The sequence below is a fragment of the Tinamus guttatus genome, unplaced genomic scaffold, assembly GCF_059628265.1.
Source record: "Tinamus guttatus ecotype Peru unplaced genomic scaffold, ASM5962826v1 Tinamus_guttatus_pri_ptg000045l, whole genome shotgun sequence".
Taxonomy (NCBI): domain Eukaryota; kingdom Metazoa; phylum Chordata; class Aves; order Tinamiformes; family Tinamidae; genus Tinamus; species Tinamus guttatus.
In genome coordinates, this window is record NW_028288579.1 from 2,562,310 (window position 1) to 2,582,225 (window position 19,916).

General features: G+C 41.1%; 1 protein-coding gene across 1 annotated transcript; it reads left to right on the top strand.

Moving 5' to 3' along the window:
- The first annotated feature begins 8,800 nt into the window (after positions 1 to 8,800).
- On the top strand, positions 8,801 to 16,831 carry UTP6 (UTP6 small subunit processome component). The gene is made up of 19 exons (XM_010218413.2): positions 8,801 to 8,927; positions 9,004 to 9,088; positions 9,260 to 9,301; positions 9,390 to 9,482; positions 10,109 to 10,156; positions 10,953 to 11,016; positions 11,174 to 11,292; positions 11,819 to 11,896; positions 12,179 to 12,260; positions 12,421 to 12,502; positions 12,727 to 12,908; positions 13,050 to 13,129; positions 13,805 to 13,882; positions 14,051 to 14,230; positions 14,944 to 15,024; positions 15,495 to 15,604; positions 15,684 to 15,750; positions 16,059 to 16,131; positions 16,665 to 16,831. The coding sequence occupies exons 1-19, from the start codon at positions 8,836 to 8,838 to the stop codon at positions 16,820 to 16,822; spliced, it is 1,794 nt and encodes a 597-aa protein (XP_010216715.2). The 5' UTR covers positions 8,801 to 8,835; the 3' UTR covers positions 16,823 to 16,831.
- The last annotated feature ends 3,085 nt before the right edge of the window (positions 16,832 to 19,916 follow it).

Here is a 19,916-nt window from a genome sequence, read left to right on the forward strand (position 1 = left end):
CATTGAATATCTTCCCATTGAATTTCTCTGTTCTCACTCATTTGTTTTTGCTGAACACTAATTGCTTATTGGCAGTGGCAAGGTTAGATGCACTGTGCATTTCTGAGGACAGACACTTTACATGACAGAGGATTTTTCAGCTACGCTTCTGTTACATGGGGTATTTTCCAGTTTTCTGAAGATCTGTAGACTAGACAGCCACAGCTTGGCCAACAAGGAGTATGTTTAAGCCATCCAAGGTTGATTCTGAGGTCAGTGATTTCCTGTGCTAAGTGACAAAAGGTAACAAATATTACAATATGTGTGAAAGAGGCTCCTAAAAAGTTGCATAGCTGCAATTTTGTACTTGAAAGTTGTTCAGAGCCTAAAATCTATCCCTAATCTATCCCCTCTGTTTGCAAGGCTTGGATACTTCTGATGTCTCGTCCTTCTAAATTTCAAAACCGAGAGGAGGAGCCAGAGGGCAACTTTCCAAAAGGGAGTAAGAAAGATAATTAGGCAATTAATCTCTGGCACTGGAGTCAGATCTGCTTGTGAATGGAGAAACTAAGGATGCAACTCCAGCTTTAGTGGGGCAGAATATCACCAACACACACAAAAAAAAAGTGCGTATGGGCCCCCTGGAAACATAGGACAGTGCCAAATATTACAGCTTCCACAGCTTTAGTGTGTTTTACTTGTTTGGTAAAAAGATTCTTCATTTTGTCATTTGTTTCTTTAAAGCTCCTGCCTTGGGCTGTTCATATGTACTTAAAAGAGTATAGAGATGGATGCTGAAAGAGCCTCCAAAATTCAGATATAAAATATCTGGGACTTCACAGTGTGAATAGCTAGAAAGAGCGCAGGGCATGGAAGAACTGAAGTAACTATTTGGCACAGGTAGAAGCGAGAAGCAAAGATTTTTTGCTCGTTTCTTTCTTAAATTTGAAGGGAATTATGCTTTCTTCAGAATAAATAAGCTTTTGCTCCTGGCTATAATATCATAGAATTGGCTAGTAATATAGACAGTTACTGGTTTCACAGATGCACTGATTAAAAAAAGATATTCCAGCTATACAGCAGGTAACAGAAAGAAGATGGCCGCCTTTGGCAGATGCCAGAGTATCTGTGAAGCTAGTTAAAATGTGTTTTCTAATAAAGTAGTTCAATAAAGTTTTGCAGTGAATACTAAAAATCGATACCAGCTCATAAAATTAAAGAAATAAAAGGTGACAAGTAGTGTATTTGTTTGCCATAAATGCAAAAATATTCTGATATAATAAAACAAAACAAAACAAAAAGCCTAAATTCAATAGGATAAGCACTAGAAACAATCACTAGCAAACCTGGGTTGCTATTGGAACAAATTCCTAGCAGCAAAAGCAGAAATAGTGTGGTTTTATAATATGTCAGTTTTTATGGCTCAAGATGGCCAATCCATTCTTGTTTTCACATACTGTTAGTGGGATTTACATTTGATATCCAAAAGATCAGATTTGCTTCCTGCTGATTGAAAACATATGCTACTTCTAAATCGCTTTTTCCCAAGCCTTATTGCAATCCATACATACCCAACATTCCTGTCATCCCAAAAGGCTGAAGTGCAGTGATTTTTTCCCTCTTTAGATATGCATGAAAAAGTGTCAGTATATTTTATAACACTTGATGACTTTTTTCCTTCATTTCATCATTACATGCTTTTCTCGGTTGCCTGTAGTGCGCCTATGCTGCTTTCCACCTTTCAGTTCTCCAAATTACTCTATCTCAGCATGGAAATGTTGTAAGAGAAATTCTCATTTAAAGAGGAAATTCAATACCCAGTATATTTGGAGCTCGGACCAAATGAAAGTTCTTCTAGCATAATTCTATTGAATTATATGCTATGGAACAAAGACAAACATAAACAAACATGCATCTGCAGATATATTTCTCTTTCTTTTACTATATCAAACTAACTGCACTAGATGTGGAGATAATTTCATCTAGTATTTATTGGTTCATTCTGCAGGCCATGTGAGGGAAGAGAGGAATGTACTGCTTGCTCACAGCTGACTCGCTGGTCCCATTTCCATTTTTCATTTTCGTTATGTTTTAACTTGAATCAGCAGCAACAGGCCATGGAAATTATTAGATAATGCGCTCTTCCCTACGTAGGTGGAAGGCGAAAGCCAACCCTCGCTTTGCGCTTTCGCAGCCTCTCGTAAACAAGGGCCACATCATCCTGCAGCCTGAGACACGGCGTCACGGCAGCCTCCTGGGCAGGACTGTGAGGGCGGATGGGCAGAGGCCTGGGTATATTTAGGATGGCAGGATCATATTGCACTTGGGGTGGCAGCTCTCGGTTTCCGTGTGCTTTTCTGCATGTTAATGTCTGCTGCTGCCTTGTTTTTTACCAGCAGGGAACTAAGAAAATGAACTTCGCTGTAAGGGAACAACTGCACTGAAGCACGGCAAAGGGAAGAGCGAGGATGTCACGTCGCAGGGCAAGTGTTGTGATGCATGGCCATGAATGCCCTGTGCGGGGAAGATTGACAGAGCAGCCACTTGTGATTCTCATTCATGTGTTTGCCTGGGGACTGCCTTTGTACCGAGCTGTTCAAATGTATTTCAGGAGCAGCACTCAAGGAACCTGGCCCTCAGGGAATCTTAATGCACCCATAATGCCCAGCCCTGGGCGAGCAGGTCCCTCACGCGTCTGCCTAATTGTAGGGAGTAAAAGTGAATGCACGCTGCGTCCTTCATTGCTGAATCACTTCTGAACTCATATAGTGAAAATAAGGGATGATTATTACTCAGTCATTACTGCTCAGTAGAAATCTGTGTCACTGCTCTGGAGTTTTTCCTTGGAGTTCTCTTAGTGATATTCTGCTACATCTCTGCTGACTTTTTGGCAGTGAAATGTATTCCGTGATCTTCGGTTAATGATTTATTTCTGCTCCGTGGTTTTTATTGGCATTGTTTGTCTCTAGTGTTTAGATAGTGGACTAAAATATCAGAATTATTTCCAAAGCACTATGAAAATTTGCTCTAGAAAAGTCACATATCTGTTAGGTTGATTCTTCTGTAAGCTCAGATGTCTACTAACAGTAACAGTATTCGTCACAGAAAAATACATTTCACACAGTGATTTAAAAACAAAAAAATAAGATTTTTAACATAAACACAGTCAGACCAAGATAAAATATCCACTTAGAACTTCAGAAAATAAAAATGTGGCCTTAATCCAGATTTTTTGCCAGTTTTTTTACAGAAGATCTGTAGATGTCCTGTTTGTGCTAAATTCAGAAGAAAATTTATAAAACTTAATGTATAACAAACAAAACAAAACAAAAATATGTATAACAAACAAAATACACAGCAAAAAGATCATGCCAAATCATGATGTATAAACGCTATTTAATCCAGGAAAGAAAGAAAAAAAAAAAGGAATAGGAATCATGCTATTCATACTCTATTTTTAAAGATCTACCATGTGTAGTACTTACTACAAAACTATCCTAAGAATATTCTGAGAGACCTTTCAGGAATCTTAACCAAGTCAAGGAAACAGTGAAGATGCAGCAACAGAAAAAAAAAAAAAAAAGAGGCTTTTGATGCAAACTTAATTATTAAACTCAGAAGTGCAGAGATCAAAGAGAAACTGCTGGGAAGGTGTGAGAATTCAGTACTTTGCAGATGTGAATAGAAGTTTCTCACCAAAAGGTCTGATGACAGTGCAGGAACAAAAGCTTCAATCAATCATAAAAAAAGAAGGAGGTTTAGAATATGTCAAAGGACAGTAAAAAATAAACCTCAGATTAGTCAAAAGATAAGTTAATATTAGCTTTAAATACAGGACAAGATTTGATACTCAGGCAGGGATCCAAATTATTTTTCTTATGGCTAAGCAGCATACGCGTTAATAAGATGAGACTTTTTTAGTTTTATCCCCAGCGATGTCTTAAGTCAGAAGATGAGGGCAGAAGCTATTCTCCTAATATGCCCCAGTTTGCCAGCTGTGCAACATTCATTCACACACATGGAAGCTTACCTGAGCATTTCATGGGGAAGTTGACATGTTTTCAGGGGTTTGTGTGCTAGAGCTTGCTTCAGAAAGCATTTACTGGTATTTGCTCTGTTTTCTGAATGCTGCTCGGGGTGTGTGGTTCTGCCCACTGCAGTCTAAATTATCCACACTTCCAGAAGCAGTTTTACCGGGTTGCCACATGCCTGTTGCCATGACTGGGGTCAAAGTACTTCCATCAAAGGAAAAAAAGCTCCATGGAAGGAGGTGAGGAACGTAGCAGGAGGCAAATTGTGACCAAGAATTATAAAATACCCCTCATTTTCCCACTTTCTAGAAGGAGAAATAAATCTATATTAGACGCAATTTGTGCTCTTTGGCATTCCAGTTTAATTGATGCCAATACTGATATCTTTGCATTTAAACGACACAAGGTTTTGCTCTGAGGAAGTACTTGCATCTCCTAAGTAAGGATATGGTGCCACAAGCAAGGCCAGGCCATAATTTTACTCATTCTCAGCACACACACAGATCAGTGAGATAAATTAATATTAGCAGAGTTGTCAACACTCCTCAGTGAAAATGTATGGACAAGAAATAATATTAAGTTAAAAGTCACTAAGAAATGCAATCTGTGATATTGACAATTGGGAGTAATTAGGAGATAATTTAGTTCCAAATTGTTGAAATGTGACTTGCATTCCACCTGGGTATGAATTTTCAGATGGAATATGATCGATAATTGCGACAATCCCACTGCATTTAGACAGAACATCAACTACTTCCTAACCCGCCAAACAACAGTGTCAAATTAAAGGCGTAGTTAGAGCTGCTACCGTTTGAGCCCCTGGATAAGCAGACGGATCAGGTGCTGAGTACCAGATGTGAACTGGCAAGGAAACAATTCCAGAGGCGGAATTCCCCTTTGGTAAAATTTCCCTGTTTATAGAGGTTCATATCTCGGGGCTACAGAGGAGAAACAGCTTCTGAAAGCGACAAGGAGGAAATCGGGTTCATAAAAGTTCAGGTTCAGGGCCAATGGCAAGAAGAAAGTAAAGCTCTTTAAGAGACCCTGTATAAGGGTAAATTGCCTGATAGTAGCTCTGTTAAGTCATCGGATGAAAGTGCTCATATGATTATTTTTGCTGATAAAATTGAAGAGATAAGTGAGTGAATGAAATTCTGAGCAGCATTCAGATGTAACGCTGCTGGGTAAGGGCCAACAGTGCTGCTGTATGGAGACAGGCAAGTGTTTACCTGGCAGAACAGGACCAGGAACATCCACCGAGGGCAGGTGCAGGCACCAACATGAACGCAGGTATGGATCGCACTAACTGACCAGTCTCACAGTCTTGGAATATTTTTTGAGGCTCAAAGTTGAAATGCAGTGTTGAAATCACTGTTTCTGCTGACTGACGGTCAGTTTTAGCAGATGCGAAACTAAATGATAATGCAGGAGTTCAATGCAGTTCAAAGTGTGTGTTAGTCTATTTTTGAGAATATATTCCAAGCTGCTTTATTAATATATGTGTTTATATGTGTTTTTAAAACAAAGCTCCATATTCTCAGGAAATCCTTTGAGGGTTTTGCTACAGAAGTTTTCCTAAGGATGAACTATTGGCCCAGATGAAGTCAGTGAAACTTTCCCAATTATGTTCATGGGGTCAGGACACCACTCTCATTGTTGAAAGTTTCTTCTTCATACAATTTTAGTTAATTATAATATATTGTACATCTGCTGATATTTTCTGAAAAATCATAACTGTTTATACACTTATCTTGTGAACCAGTTTAAATAAATAAAATAGATGTGTCTAAATCGACTTTAATCATTTAACCATTTTCTTTATGTGCATTAACCTTTATGCATTTTAATATAGATTACCTTAAATCTAAATCAAAACAAAGCAAAACCACTGTTGTTATTCCTTATTCACAACATATCCTTGTCTTGCAGGCTGTAATCTATAATACTGGGCTGTGACGGCTTGCCAGAACTTCTCATTTGAGGATCTACTGGTGGAGTTTATTTAAAGAGGCTTCATAAGGGAAGGAGCAACAGCCAATTTGGTGAGTAGTACAGCTGCAGGCTGCACCAGTTTTTGCCCTAGTCTTTCCAATAAGATTTTTGTAATTCTCTGTATCCCAGCGTCTTTATTGGTAATAGATCCCTCCCTTAATTTGCACTGATGCATTCGGAATGTCAGCTCCCAAAACAAGGCACATGGGAGGCATTTAAAGTAGATTTTTTGAAAGGAAAATGAACAAAGAGTATGTCAGGTTCCATTTTGATTTGCATGACAAATCCAGCATGCAGTGTTCTGGTGGGTCGGGCTGGGCTTGCCTGCCACTCACTGCATTTGTCACTTTGGTCTGAACACTTTTGACAGTCCGTAATGTTAATTGTTCTAAGGATTGTTTTGCCTAGGGAAGAAAGGGAGAGGCTTTCTTATTTTTGTACTTGTTCCATTTACAGGAAACAAGGGATATCTGAGAGAGCAGAAAGTGTTTTCAAACTGCTTGTGATGGGGTTTATTTGTAAAGAATCCTGTGAGGTCTTCAATAAGTTCAACATTATAAATCTCATTATTACTCGCTATGTGTGCGTTTCTGCAAGGAAAACATTAGACTATGAAACTAAAACCTTGGGGATTCTATTGTTTTGGTGCACACCAGTCTTTCTTCCTTTGAAGTCCCACAGTGATGGGTCCTGCAGAGTGGTTTGTGCTGTGCCTATATACTTCTATTAGATGATATTGTGGAGCTTTGACAAGTGCTAACAAGGGATTTAATGCCTTCAGAAGCATTGGCAGACACATATTGTTATCACTATATGGATAGCATGTGAAGAGCTCTCACATACACCAAAAGACTTGTTGGTAAATACGTGCATGTGAGCGATTTCTCTTAGGGGCACAACGGAAGGTGGTGGCGGCTGCTGCCTCGCAGGGACTCTTGTCACCTTCCGCGTTGGATGCCGTTAGCTGTGTTCATGTTCCTGGTTGCTGCTGGTACACCGGTGTGTGCTGATCACAGAAAATGTTTTCAGGATGATCGAATGATCATTCATAAGGTTTCAGAAGATGATGTGCTCTATGCGTCCCTGCTGGAGCAGGGGGGTTGGACTAGATGATCTCAAGAGGTCCCTTCCAACCTCAACCATTCTGTGAGTTTGTGTGACTGTATTGTTCAGATTTGTGTCTCTGCCTCGCAGTTATTGCTGTTTTCTTTCTACCAAAGGGATGCTTGATGTTTAGAGATGGAGGAGAGCAAGAAGACAGAATTTCCCAGAGCAATAACTGAGACCTCGTAAGCTTTGAACTCCATGTAGTGTTCTCATTTACATGTTATGATCTAAGTGCACTATGACAGATAAGCTGTAAATACAGATTGCTTTTATGATATGAAATGACACAGTCAGATTCAGAAATAGAGTAAACAATAAAGTATAGTAATTCCAACCACACTGCAGCTTAGTGATCAGTGTAGTAATATCACTTCCCTTCCCATGCCAAGTGCAGCCCTCCTGAGGTAAGCACTGTTGCACTGAAGTCTATGGATTTACATTGGGGTCAGGCAGAGCTGGTGAATATTGTAACCTTCAAAACAATTAATGTTACCGATGAACATGAACAATAACATTCCTACGCCACGGCTTTATGAAGGTTTAAGCCTGTTGTGCTGCTTCACCGAAACCTGACCTCAACAGGAGCTGCAGGTACCTGCTGCAGGCCGGGTCTTTGCCCCCCAAAGGGGTGTCTGTGCCAGTCCCCTCAGCACCCGCTGTCCTCCCCTTTTCCTGCAGCCTCCTGCAGCTTGGAGGCAGCTGCCAGATTTTGTAAATTCTGCTGTGATTTATTGAAGCGAATGGATAGCAGTGTAACGTGAGAAGCTGTAGCTTGTGGCTGCTCAGTGAGAGCCACGGGAACCTCCTCCGGTGGGAGCTGCTGTTGTCATTACAAGCAAAGCAGTTGCTTTGCTACAGACACAACTGCTCTTCAGACCTGCCTCAGCCAACACGATCTGAACTTGGTAGTTCTGCGAGGGTTTGATGCCTCTCTGCTTCCTGGTAGCTTTCCTGTTTGATCACTTCTTGGAAAGCAGTGTCATAATTTCCTGACAAGGTGAAAAATTTCTGCAGCTCTTCCACTAAGAATTCATTCTGCTTTTCAATCATGTCTAATAAATATTATAAATCAAATTATAAAAATCCACTTCTTAATCTTGCTAAACTTTTTATTCTGTGGAAGCTGCAGGCTGTTCTCGCTAAGCTTTTTGCTGTATGATTTTAACAAAAGTCGTATTTGTGCTCACAAACACTCCTTTAACTCACTGCCATAATTAAAGGCAATGATAACTCACAGCTTTTTTGGGGGGCTAATAAATACAGAAAATGCTTGGCCAGAGCATTTCTAGTAAATATAGAAAATGCTCAGCCAGAAATCCTCCTGCCACTGCTCTGCCACCTCGGCCGGACCTGCCTGCTTGTTGCGGGAGGGAGCGAAGGCCGGGCAGGCACCTCCTGCCGTAGCAGCCAAGTGATGGCAGCGCCATCTCCTCAGTGGCATTGCCACCACCGGAGCAGCGGGGCCACCACCGGCGCAGCGGGGCCACCACCTGAGCAATGTGGCCGCCACCTGAGCAATGTGGCTGCCACCTGAGCGGTTCGGCCACCTCCTGGGCATCGTGGCCGCCGCAGCATCGAGGCCACCTCCTCAGGCGCCCCCTGCGCCTCGCGGCCTCCTCCTCAGCCGCTCGCGGCGCGGCCGCCAGGGGGCGCCGCAGTGGCGGGCGGGCCCGCGGGCGGCGCGGCCCGGAAGTGCCGCGCGCGTGGGGCCGCCGCGGTTGCCGCCATGGCGGAGCGCATCGAGCAGCGCCTGGAGGACCGTGTGCCCGAGCTGGAGCAGCTGGAGCGCGTGGGGCTCTTCACGCGCAGGGAGATCAGGTGCGGCCGCGGCCGGGGTCGGGCTGCCCCGCGCCGCGCCCGGCTCCGCTGAGCTCCGCGCTCGTGTTCCCCGCAGGGCCGTGCTGAGGAAGGCCTCGGCGCTCGAGTACAAAATCCAGCGGCGAGCGCTGCGCAAGGAGGATTTCGTTACCTACATCCAGGTGCGCCGCTTCCCCTCGAGGTGACTTGTGCGTTTGGCAGCTCAAAATCAGGCGGGACCTTCTGTCTGGTGCCTCCCTGCCCGCCTCGTCCCTCGCCAGGGGTGCGGGACCCCCATCGCACAGCACAGCTCATTGCTTCTTCATTTGATTTTACTTCTTTTTCTCCTCTAGTATGAAGTGAATCTGCTGGAACTAATAAAGAAGAGAAGAGCAGTAAGTTTCTTGAGCTTCTTAGCACGCAAAATACCACATATCCAACTTCCTAGTGCTATGTAATTAATATATATATATTTTCTCTTAGCGTATTGGCTATTCATTTAAGAAGGATGAAATCGAGAACTCCATTGTGCGTAGAGTCCACAGCCTCTTCAAACGTGCCACAGGGAAGTGGAAAGTAAGGCTATTGCTTTCATTTGGACTGGTGTGATTTAAAAAGATATTATTGCCAAAGGTATTTGCAGTGACATAGAACAATGTGATTGAAAAGCTAAATAGAAGTAAGGACATACGGTTAGTAGTAGCCTAAAAGTAGATCATTCATGTTGGATAAATGATATATATAAATGATAAATGGATATATTTTTTTTTCTGAGTCTTTCCTTCTTGCCTGTCTTGAGCCTTATACTTCCATGTGAGTTTGGTGTGCCAGCTTCCAGAAACAAGAAACTTGAAATGTAAAGAACCTTAACCTGTCTTGAGAAAAGATTGTCTCAAGGCATCCAACAGTGGGGCCTAAATGGGTGCCTAAGGAATCATCCCAAATAGCTCTGTTTTGAGTTCTGTAAAATGCAGATTTGCTTGCAGAAACTGTGGGAATGCATCTTGAGATGGAGGACTAGCTTGCTTTAGATGTTTTGCAGGAATTGAAAGATCTGAAAGAGAATTTGAGATTCAAACTTACTTCTTTTTGCATTTTTATGGTTATAACAAGTGTACATTTTTTGCTTGTCAGTGTGCAAAATTGATTCTGTGCTTGCCTTATTATAAGGTTAATTCTGTTCCCCTTGGCATTTCCCACAGGAAGATGTCCAGCTGTGGTTGTCGCATGTTGCGTTTTGCAAGCAATGGGTGAGTCTTCAGAATATGAACCTTCCTTTGAGATGATCCTCAAAGGGTGATCGGTCCGGTGCCTGAAGCTAGTGTTGCAGGACGGAAGAACACATCTTACTATATCATAATGCAATATTGGAATAGTTTTGTCAGAGCTGTCTGAGGTTTCCAGTCATATAAATAAGTGCAGAATTCAACCTGGAACAAGTTAGTGTGAAAATTGATGCTTGCAGATCACAAAGATGTGGCTGATTGCCTGGAATCTGAGTATCATTTGGTTTGCAAGATGCATGCCATTGGTTATCACTTCCCTGGAATCTGTCTGTGACTTGTGATTTTGTTCCAAATATTTCTTAGAGTGGTTACGCTGAAAGGTATAATGCTGGCAATTTTGTACTTGGTAAACTTTTCTGTGCCAGGCTTTGCATTGTTCCTACCCTTCAGACGTTGATCTCTCTCTCCTAAAGAAGGTGGTCTGGTCAGAGTAAAGAATGTGCTGCCAAAACAGAATCTTTGCCTCAGAGTGGTCAGTGAGGTTAGGGGTTTGTGACTCATGCAAGGTTTCTGTTAGCCTTCCAGAGAGATTTAAGGTAGCTATCCCAATGCAGTCTGAAACATCTGAAAGCTGGTCAATATGAAACAACTATGAGAGGCCTTCAAGGAGGAGAGAAGTCTCTCTTTTTTTTTTTTTCTTTTTTTTTTTCCTCCCCTGTTACAATGGTATTGGAGCTTGTAATCTTCCATAATGAAACTTTGGTGGTTCAGTTCAGTACTAGAATAGATAAAACCAAACATTTTTTTTTTCTTTTTACAGAATTCAAAGCATCAGCTTAGTAAGGTCTTTTCTTGCATGTTAGCCATTCACCCCAATAAACCAGGTAAGTAAAACTGTGGTGAGTCCTGAAAGAAAGTCTCAAACTTGAATAATGTTTGAATGTTTAAGTAATGTTGTTTTTTGATTCCGGTTGTGGGGGTAAAAATACCTGCTTTCCTCTTATGGTTCAACTTGCTACTTATTCATATTTTCTGTTGCAGCACTGTGGATTATGGCAGCAAAATGGGAAATGGAGTCACGTCTCTCCTCAGAAAGTGCCAGGCACCTGTTTCTTCGTGCTTTGCGCTTCCATCCAGAGTGTTCGAAACTTTACCAAGAAGTGAGTTGCTGTTCTTCCATGTGCAGTTATTTTCAGTCAGATCAAATCACTCCAGCAAATCTCACATCAATCTGTCAAAAACTGTTTTTTCATCAATGTGAAAATGTCAAAAAGACTTTTCCTCGAGTTTTTGTGTTTGTGTTGGTGGCTCTTAACAATGCTTTAGTGAATCCTGTATGTATAAAAATTGAGGGTTTTATGCCGTCTGTGAATGAATGTGTCAGAATTCTCCAAAGTACTATGAACTCTGCAATTTCTCTGGATTAGACTACGCATCTTTAGTCTTTGCTAGGAAGCATGGTTTATCTTAACAGTAAATTAAGACTTAAAGAATGTGTGAAATATGGAAATTTCTAAATGTGGAAAGTTTCTGGGAAATACATAGAGTAGTTAGGTATACGCATAATTCATTAAAAAACAAGGCTGTTGAGCATACATGGGATATTAGGTTTGTAGCGCTTGCTGGTGGATTTAGGTGTTCTGTGCTTTATTCCCCTGTGTTTTCATGTTTTTCTGTCTTTTGCAGTATTTCAGAATGGAGCTGATGCATGCTGAAAAACAGAGGAAAGAAAAGAAAGAATTTGAACAAGCCAAGATGGATTTGGTAGGTCACTTAAGCTTCCTCAGAGCTACTCTCTGCTTGCGTATCATGTGTCTGAATGCATAGGTTCAAGGGATCTGTATTAATGGTTGATTTGAGAGCAGTTTAGGTGGGACAGTAGTTAAACTGATTATTTTTTTTCATTCTCCTCAACTTGTGCAAACTAGCTAATGTTTTTCTTCATCAGAATCTATCCTTAATATCTCTTTCTTCTGGTATTTTTTTCCATGCTTGCAAAAATAAGGAAGGAAGATAATTCTAACAATGCTGTGTTTGATATCACAGGGAGAATTCAATTATTCTGAAGAGATTCTTAATGGGGAAATGGCTCGCATAATTTACAGGGACGCTGCTCAGAAAATCAAAGGTAGTGTAACATTTCTTGCCCTTGTTTGGTAGGAAAATGCTTGCCTTTAACTCAGATCTCCAGTATCTGAGTAGTCCTAATCCGGTGTAAACAAAGGGTGCAGTGGGATGTAATGTTTTAATTCCAGTTGATAACTGTTTTTTTTTCTATTGACATCTAGGTGTTGAATTTCATCTGGCTCTGCTTTCTATTGCAAAGCTCTTTGATTTTACGCAAGATTTGCAAAAAGAAATTCTTGAAAGGTGAGGAATTTTTTAATAAAAACGCTCCACTGCCCTAATTTATAGTGATTGACGGGTTAATGACTAAGTCTGATTCCTCTAGGCAAATGGAAAGTTAAGTCATATCAGTGCAATATTTTGTATTTTTTTCTTGGAAAAGTATTGCTTATGTGACGTTTGACTATTTAGAAATGAAGTGCAAAAGTCAACGACAGTTGAGTGGTGTTGCAGCCGTGGTATATTAGTTTGCAGGCCAGCTATGCTGATGACCCTCTTACATGGGACTACATGGCTCGTCGTGAGCTGGAGCTGGGGTCTCTGCAGTCTGCAGAACATACTACAAAACAGATGAAAGTAGCTGAAATGACCCAGAGAGAGGAGCGGTGCTGTGCAGTGTTTGAGGAGGCTGTGACAGCAGTCCCCACAGGTGAGATGTTCTACTTGCATGTTAACATTTTTGTTTCCTGGTATTTTTGCTTACAGCATACTGTAAACATTTTGAAGCAGGTGTTGGCAAGCTTACCATTGTAATTCTGTAATGTTTGATACTATGCATTTGATCCTGCAGAGGACATGTGGAAATGCTATATCACTTTTTGCCTGGAGAGATACAACAGGAAAACCAACAGTGAAGAATTAAAGCAAAAGGTAAATAAATACTCATAGTAACAAAGCACCTCTATTTTTACTGACTTCTGTAATCTTTCAGTCAAAAAGCAAGTATACTTTGAAGTGCTTCATCTGAAATATTGACCTGGGATTGTCATTAAAGATCACGTAGCCTCCATCTGAGGGAATCAGCTTTGCTGTTGGTTTTACTGTGGCCTTGCCCAAATGTGAATAACTTGGGCATTTACTTGTCAGCAAAGTACTGTGACCACCTCAGATGGATGTTTCTATGAGGCCAAACTTGTTAACATTCACTGATAGTGCTGCAAACTTGGGCTTGTTCAAAAGGAGGGAAGAGTTAAAACATCTCGTGTAAATAAGAGCAGAGTTTGGTGCTGGCATGTGGGCACCTTTCTTGCACCTCTATTCTTGTGTGTGACTGACAGGAATAACTAATCGTGACTCCTATGCAATTTTGTCCCCTTTACCACAATCAGAGAACATCACTGTGTGGGTTGTGTGGGGTGTTTTTTGTGTGTTGAAATCTCGCCCTTATCTTGAAATGTATGCAGGTACCTCAAGCATTAGATTTGTAACTTTAATTTCAGGGAGTTTGGACAAAAAAGCCCAGTAGATATTTTGTCATGCTGGGGATCTGGTGTTTGCAGCGATAAATATTTGTTTTCTTTCCTTTTTGTTGGCTTTTGGCTCTAGAGGCTGGAGAGGACATTGAGTGCGTTCAACAAGGCCCACGAATCCAGTTTGTTGCCAGAAGGCCACTATAAGCAGTGGGTAAGAGTTGACACAGAAGAATAGCCTGGGAGACTGCCCTGCATTGCTTGCATGCGTAACTTTACCATTCTGAGTAGGGGGCAAGCTGGGCAATATAGTACTCGGGGCTTGGTTTTCTACCAAAATACTACAGAACTCTTGTGACTACCTTTATCTGCTGGTTTTTAGCTTCAGCTGCTGCTGGAGTCTGGCCTCTGTGAAAAGGCTATGGAGGTGGCAGAAGCTGCAACTCAGCGTTTCAGACTCTCAGTGGAAATCTGGCAGATGAGGCTGCAGGTGCTGATCCAGCTGAAGAGCGATGATGTGACCCAGTGTTTTGAAGAAGCCCTTAAACACATGAAATCTAAGGTCTGTACTGTTTTATGGACTTGCATGCTGTTGTCCTGGACAGGAAACCTCTGATATTTGAAGGGCTTTTCTTTTTGCAAAGCACTCAGTCCAAAGTCATTTTTAAGGTCAGAAATAATAACTTGACATTTCACGTGCACATTGTGTGCAGGAACATCAGGGAACTGCAAATAAACTTCAGATTCAAAGTTTGAAGGTCTGAATGACAGGTGATATTTTGCATGCTCCCTCTAGCAGTCAGCTGGCATTTTTCACGTCTGACTAGAAAAACATGCTTCCTTTCCTGCCCCGTGTTGATGTATTGTTTGCATGCGTGGTATTTCAAGCCTTGGATTAGCTGTGTGCCCTCTGGCTGCTCTGTTTCAAACCCTGGGTAAAGGGAGTGCGGAGAGGAAACCCTCAGCCGATTGTTTCTTTCCTCCCCTTTGTTCTTGGGAGCTACTTTAGGGCTATGGTGGTCAGTGATGCAAAAGAACGTGCAAGGCAACACTCAGCAGTTGTGCAGCTGAATATCTCCCTGTGAGCGAGGAGGGAGACTACAATTGATTTCCCTGTGTGATGCAGAGGCAGCTCTTTAATAGTCCCGTCTAATGGGCAGTTTGAGAGCAGCCGTGATGTGCGACCTGACAGATGGGGTGGTGGTTGTTTCTGTAGGTCAGTCTGCCTCTCACCTGTGCTTCAATGATACCATCCCCTGGCTGCTTCCCTTGCAGGGCACCCTGCCGCTGTGGACCCTCTGGGTGGAATGGAGTGAGGGCACAAACACCAAGCAAGACACAGAAGCCCTGTACCAGGTGGTTGACCAATATAAACTTACTTTTTCTCATGGCATGAAAATAAACAGAACAGCATGTGAGGAGTGTGTTTCTCTTGCAGGGGAGAAGCTTATAAAAACATACAAAAGGCATTTTCCGACCTCTGTATGAAAATACAGGTCATGACACTATTTTTCTGGCCCATTTTTTTACAGCATAAAACAGTTATTTACAGTGGAAACTTAAATTCAAATGTTGGTAGAACATTGTGAAACCCCAGCTGTCTGAAATATTGGAAGAAAAATGTACGTTAGGCTATACTACAATCTGCAAAATATTGGATGTGTTACTAATGCTGCTTTTCAGACATCTTTCAGGATGTTTTTGTCTGATAGCTTGCCTCACTTACGAGACCCACTTAATGTCAAATGTCTAGTTAGAGAGAAGGTACTGCTTGATTTCTCCCATGTTGCCTTTTAATTGTAATTTACGTGTTTTTTAATTCACAGAGATCCTTGTGTGCCACAGCTCCTACTGAGTCTGTGACTATGAAAGAAAAGTATCTTGACTGGGCCTACAGGAATGGTGGTTATAAGAAAGTAAAAAGAGTCTTTACCAGGTGAGAAATAAAAAACCTGATTTTTCTAAGGCGTAAGTTTGTAAGGTTAAAGGTCTGAAGTTATTTGTTTTCACTCCAGCTTGCATGAAAATCGTCCATTTTCACTTGACTTCTTCAGGAAGATGATACAAATAGAAAAGGAGCAAGTAAGTTGTTAAATATCTGATTAGAGCATTAATTTAGTTAACTACACTTTCTAACTTTGGATTTGAATAGAAAATGGTGGTCTTACAAGTAGCATAACTGGTTTGTAATCAGTTCATATTTGTATTCTGAAGTTGCATTACAAAACCAAGTTCCATGGTAACCAATCTTTGAACTTCATGGTAAAATGTGTGTAGGTACATGTGTAATTATCATGACAGGTTTTTTTCTTCGTCAGAAATTAAATTATTAAATTGCAATATCAACTTCTGTACAATGTAAATGGCCCTTTAATACCTTCCTTTGATAGGAATCCTGCAAAATGCTTAACTTGAGAGAATACTATGAACGTGCCTTGCGAGAGTTTGGTTCCACAAATTCGGGTAAGGGTGTTTTTTGTTTGTGTGGTTCTTTTTTCTTTTTTTTTTTTTTCTTTTTTTTTTTTTTAATTCAGTGCTGTCCCTTTTACTTCCATGCATTTGAAAAAAAAAAAAAAAATGATTGCTATCATGTAGAATGCAGCTTATTTCTTCTGTTCCATTAAGTGCATAATGTTTTGCGGTGACCTGAACTTTCAGTCCAGGATCTTTGGTCACAGTAGGATGGTTTTAAGCAGAACAGCTAGCAAATAATTTTTTTTGACGTGGTCTAGCATAAGAGATGCACATAACCTTTAATCTGGATTTGTAAACATTATGGAACTAGGTTTTCAAGATATATTATTTCTTAAAACATCACTGTCACACTGATTTGAGAATAGCTTTTGGACCTCAAGGCAGGGGGGGCAGTCCTCAAGTAAACCTCATTGCATTTAATATAGAAAACAGTTTTTGAGGAGAATTTCTGAGTTAGTACTGTATGTTTATTATGTAATACCCATTCAAAATCTAGCTGAAACTTCTGTTTTCTTTTAAAGATCTCTGGCTGGATTATATTAAAGAGGAGCTAAACCATCCCCAAGGCAAACCAGAGAACTGCGGCAGCATTCACTGGCGAGCTATGAAGATGTTACAGGGAGACCTGGTGGAAAACTTTGTTTCCAAATACACCTTATTGCAAACTGGACACTTATGAAAAACTGTAGCTACTCAGCATAATAGTGAATTTTTTCTAATATCTTTGTATAAGGGTAAATATTTTCCTGGATCATATTAAAATACACTTTTTTTTCCCACACACGCAAGAATCTAGTCTGCTGTATTGCAGTTGTTAGTGGTGATGCCTCTGTCTGGGCAGGTTCAATTGCACAGTTAAAGGAGAAAGCAAAGGCAGCTCTGAGAACTGAGTGTTAGCTCTGCGTCGTCACAGTGCATCAGGTCTGCACTTCCCAGGCCCCCAGCAGCCCGACCTCTCTATCTGTCCTCGAAATTCAGCGATGAAAAATGGCACAGTGGAAAAAAAAATCAGTGAAATGATATATCACTTATTTTTCGTTTCTCGCCCTTGAAGTCCTGTCTTTAATAACAAAAAACTACTGTAATTTGTGATTGTATCTCAAAGACTGTAATTCTGATAGCTGTTGTGAAAGGTAGAGCTGAGCTCTACCTCACAAAGGTTCCTGATGTCACACAAGGAAGTTTTGACCTGCACTTGAGTCTTGTGTCCTCAAACTTTGAAAACATGGTTCTTTGGAGACAGTCTTTGGTTGTTTGCAACAGCTTACTACATCCCTGTGTCAAACAGGTTAAAATAACATAACTGCTATCATCAGACCATTAGATCACTCTGTTTTTTCTAACAATACTCAATAGAAGATGCCTAGGGAAAATACAGAAACTTACAACAGTGGTTCCTTTATGTAATTTCTCAGTGTCTGAATGGTGTGATTTTTTTTTTTTCAAGGAGGTAGTCTGACTGCTGCTGTTTGGCATAAGGACCTCGATTCAGAAAGGCAGGCTTTCCTTTTGAATAGTAGGTACATGTTTTTCAACCATTAATCTCAAGATTGAAGTGATTTGTACCTGAAAGACATTTTAGTACAAAAAAATGTTTTGTTGAGGTTTCTCACACAAGTAGAACCTGCAAATCTTCAAGCAATGAATTCTAGTAACTTTTGGTGAACTTGTAAACAAGGTTTGGAGCAACAGCCTGCTCAGATCGCTATTTTCTGTGGCAGCTGAAGTATGTGCTATGTCTTTCCCAAGCTTTTCTTTAGGCCAGCTTCCCTCTCCCCAGTGGTTTTCAGCTGTTTCACATCTGACATTATGTATTTCCCCCCCCACTATTTGCTCCTCTTAAGCCCTTTTGGTCTATGCTTTATTATTTTACTCCCTTCCTTGACTCCTATCTTGCTTCAACAACAACAAAAAGCTTTTATTTTATTACAAGGCTTTGAAAGAAAATCCACTAAGACACATCACCGTTTCAGAAAGCAGGGCTAGCATGAAAAGCCTCCAGAGAGGGCTGAGCTGGTGATATGCAACTGGGTTTCGCTCTGTTCCTCAGTCACCCTTACTACACGTCTACTGATAAAAGCATTGGGTGTTAATTGTTTGTAAATTTAAAACTTATTAGAGCCTTTTGTAGCTCAACCTTTTCTGTTATCTGCTCTGGTACCATACAGAACTCTGCACTTAATACCTTGCCACTACCTACAGCCCCTTTGAGCTACATGCATTTCCTGAAATCATATTCATTTGCCTGATACCTTCTGTTCAGGGAGCAGCCACCAGACCCATTCTGTAGAGGTGCTTCCCCTCTGTTTTAAAGCTTTTTTTTTTTTTTTTTCTTTTTCCCCTTTCTTTTCTAAGCATGCTTCAATCGTGAAGTCTTTGGGAGACTGGGAGATTGCTATTTTTTGGCAAGACAAAAATTCAGGGAGCCTGGGGAGCTACTAATAGTTTATTTACAATTTGATGAATGTAAAACCTGTTTACCCTTGGCTAATGCTTGTGTAATCTGCTACTTCTACTGTTAATTGCTTGTTTCTGCTCTTAAATCAGACAGTCCTTATTTCTTTGTATTCATAGCAGCAATAGCGCTGCATGCGTAAGAGAGAAGTTGCACAATAGAACAGAACAAATAGAAAATACAGTCCAACTGTAGAAGACGACGGTTTCTGATAGCAATTAATTTTTTTTTTATAAGCTGCCACATTGGCTGAAGTGCCCTTGGGTTGTGTTAGTGGGTTTCCTGGCTCACTCAGCTTTGCAGGATGCCCTTTCTCTACTGCTTTTCTGATGGGACCACCCTTAGGCTATTGATCATGATGGTCATAGGAATGGTCTTCCCATATTGCCCGGGATTCAGTTTGCCAAACTCCACAGGAGTGTATATTAACCTGTGAAAGACTCAGAAGCCTTTACTTTGCAAATTAAATAACCTGAGCATCAAACCTATCCAAATTAATTAACAAGCCACTCCAGTGCCAAGTTCAGAGCTGGCAGCAGCATAGGCGAGAGCCTCCCTCCGTTGGTGACTGACATATTGACCGTGGGGAAGGCTCAGACTGGGCTGCCCTTTTTTTTTTTTTTTTTGGTGAAATACAACAGCTTTTTTCCACATAGCTCTTTCACACCTCCTGCCTGCCAGACACCTGTGAAGCCTGGCATGCACCAGCCTTGCAATTTTAGCTGTTTTGGGACCAAACATGGTGGGTGCGCAGCTGCATCTCTTCCAGCTCTATGAGTACAAGACATGAAGACCATGGGTTCAGTCGCTCTGAACAGCGTATTCCACATTTGTTTTGACAGCGGGTGTCAAAGCAGGTTCAACCCTGGCTGTTGTGTGAGTGTGGCTCAGTGCAGCACTTGTCCTTTTTTTCCCTTTTGGACAGAAAAATGCAACTTCAGATTCAGCAGAGAAGATACTTAATTTTAACCCAATTCAAATGAATCCTCAACAGTTAGCAAAACGTTATATGATCCAGAATCCTGGGGTCCCTGGAAACATCAATAATTGTCCCAAGCAGCAAGAAACAAACTACTTTCAGTGAGCGTGGCGGCTTTCTCCAGGCAGCCCTTCCCTGCTCCTCATTTGCCTCTTCCACCACGCGTAGGGACATAGTGGTAAGTTCAATATTCTGTGGTAAATATAATAATTTTCTGTGGTAAATTCAATAATTATGTGGTAAACTTAATACTTTTCTGTAGCAAAATTAATAATTCGGTGACAAATTTAATATTTTCCCCCGATAAAAGTAATACTGCGTCAAACAATGACTTTCTGC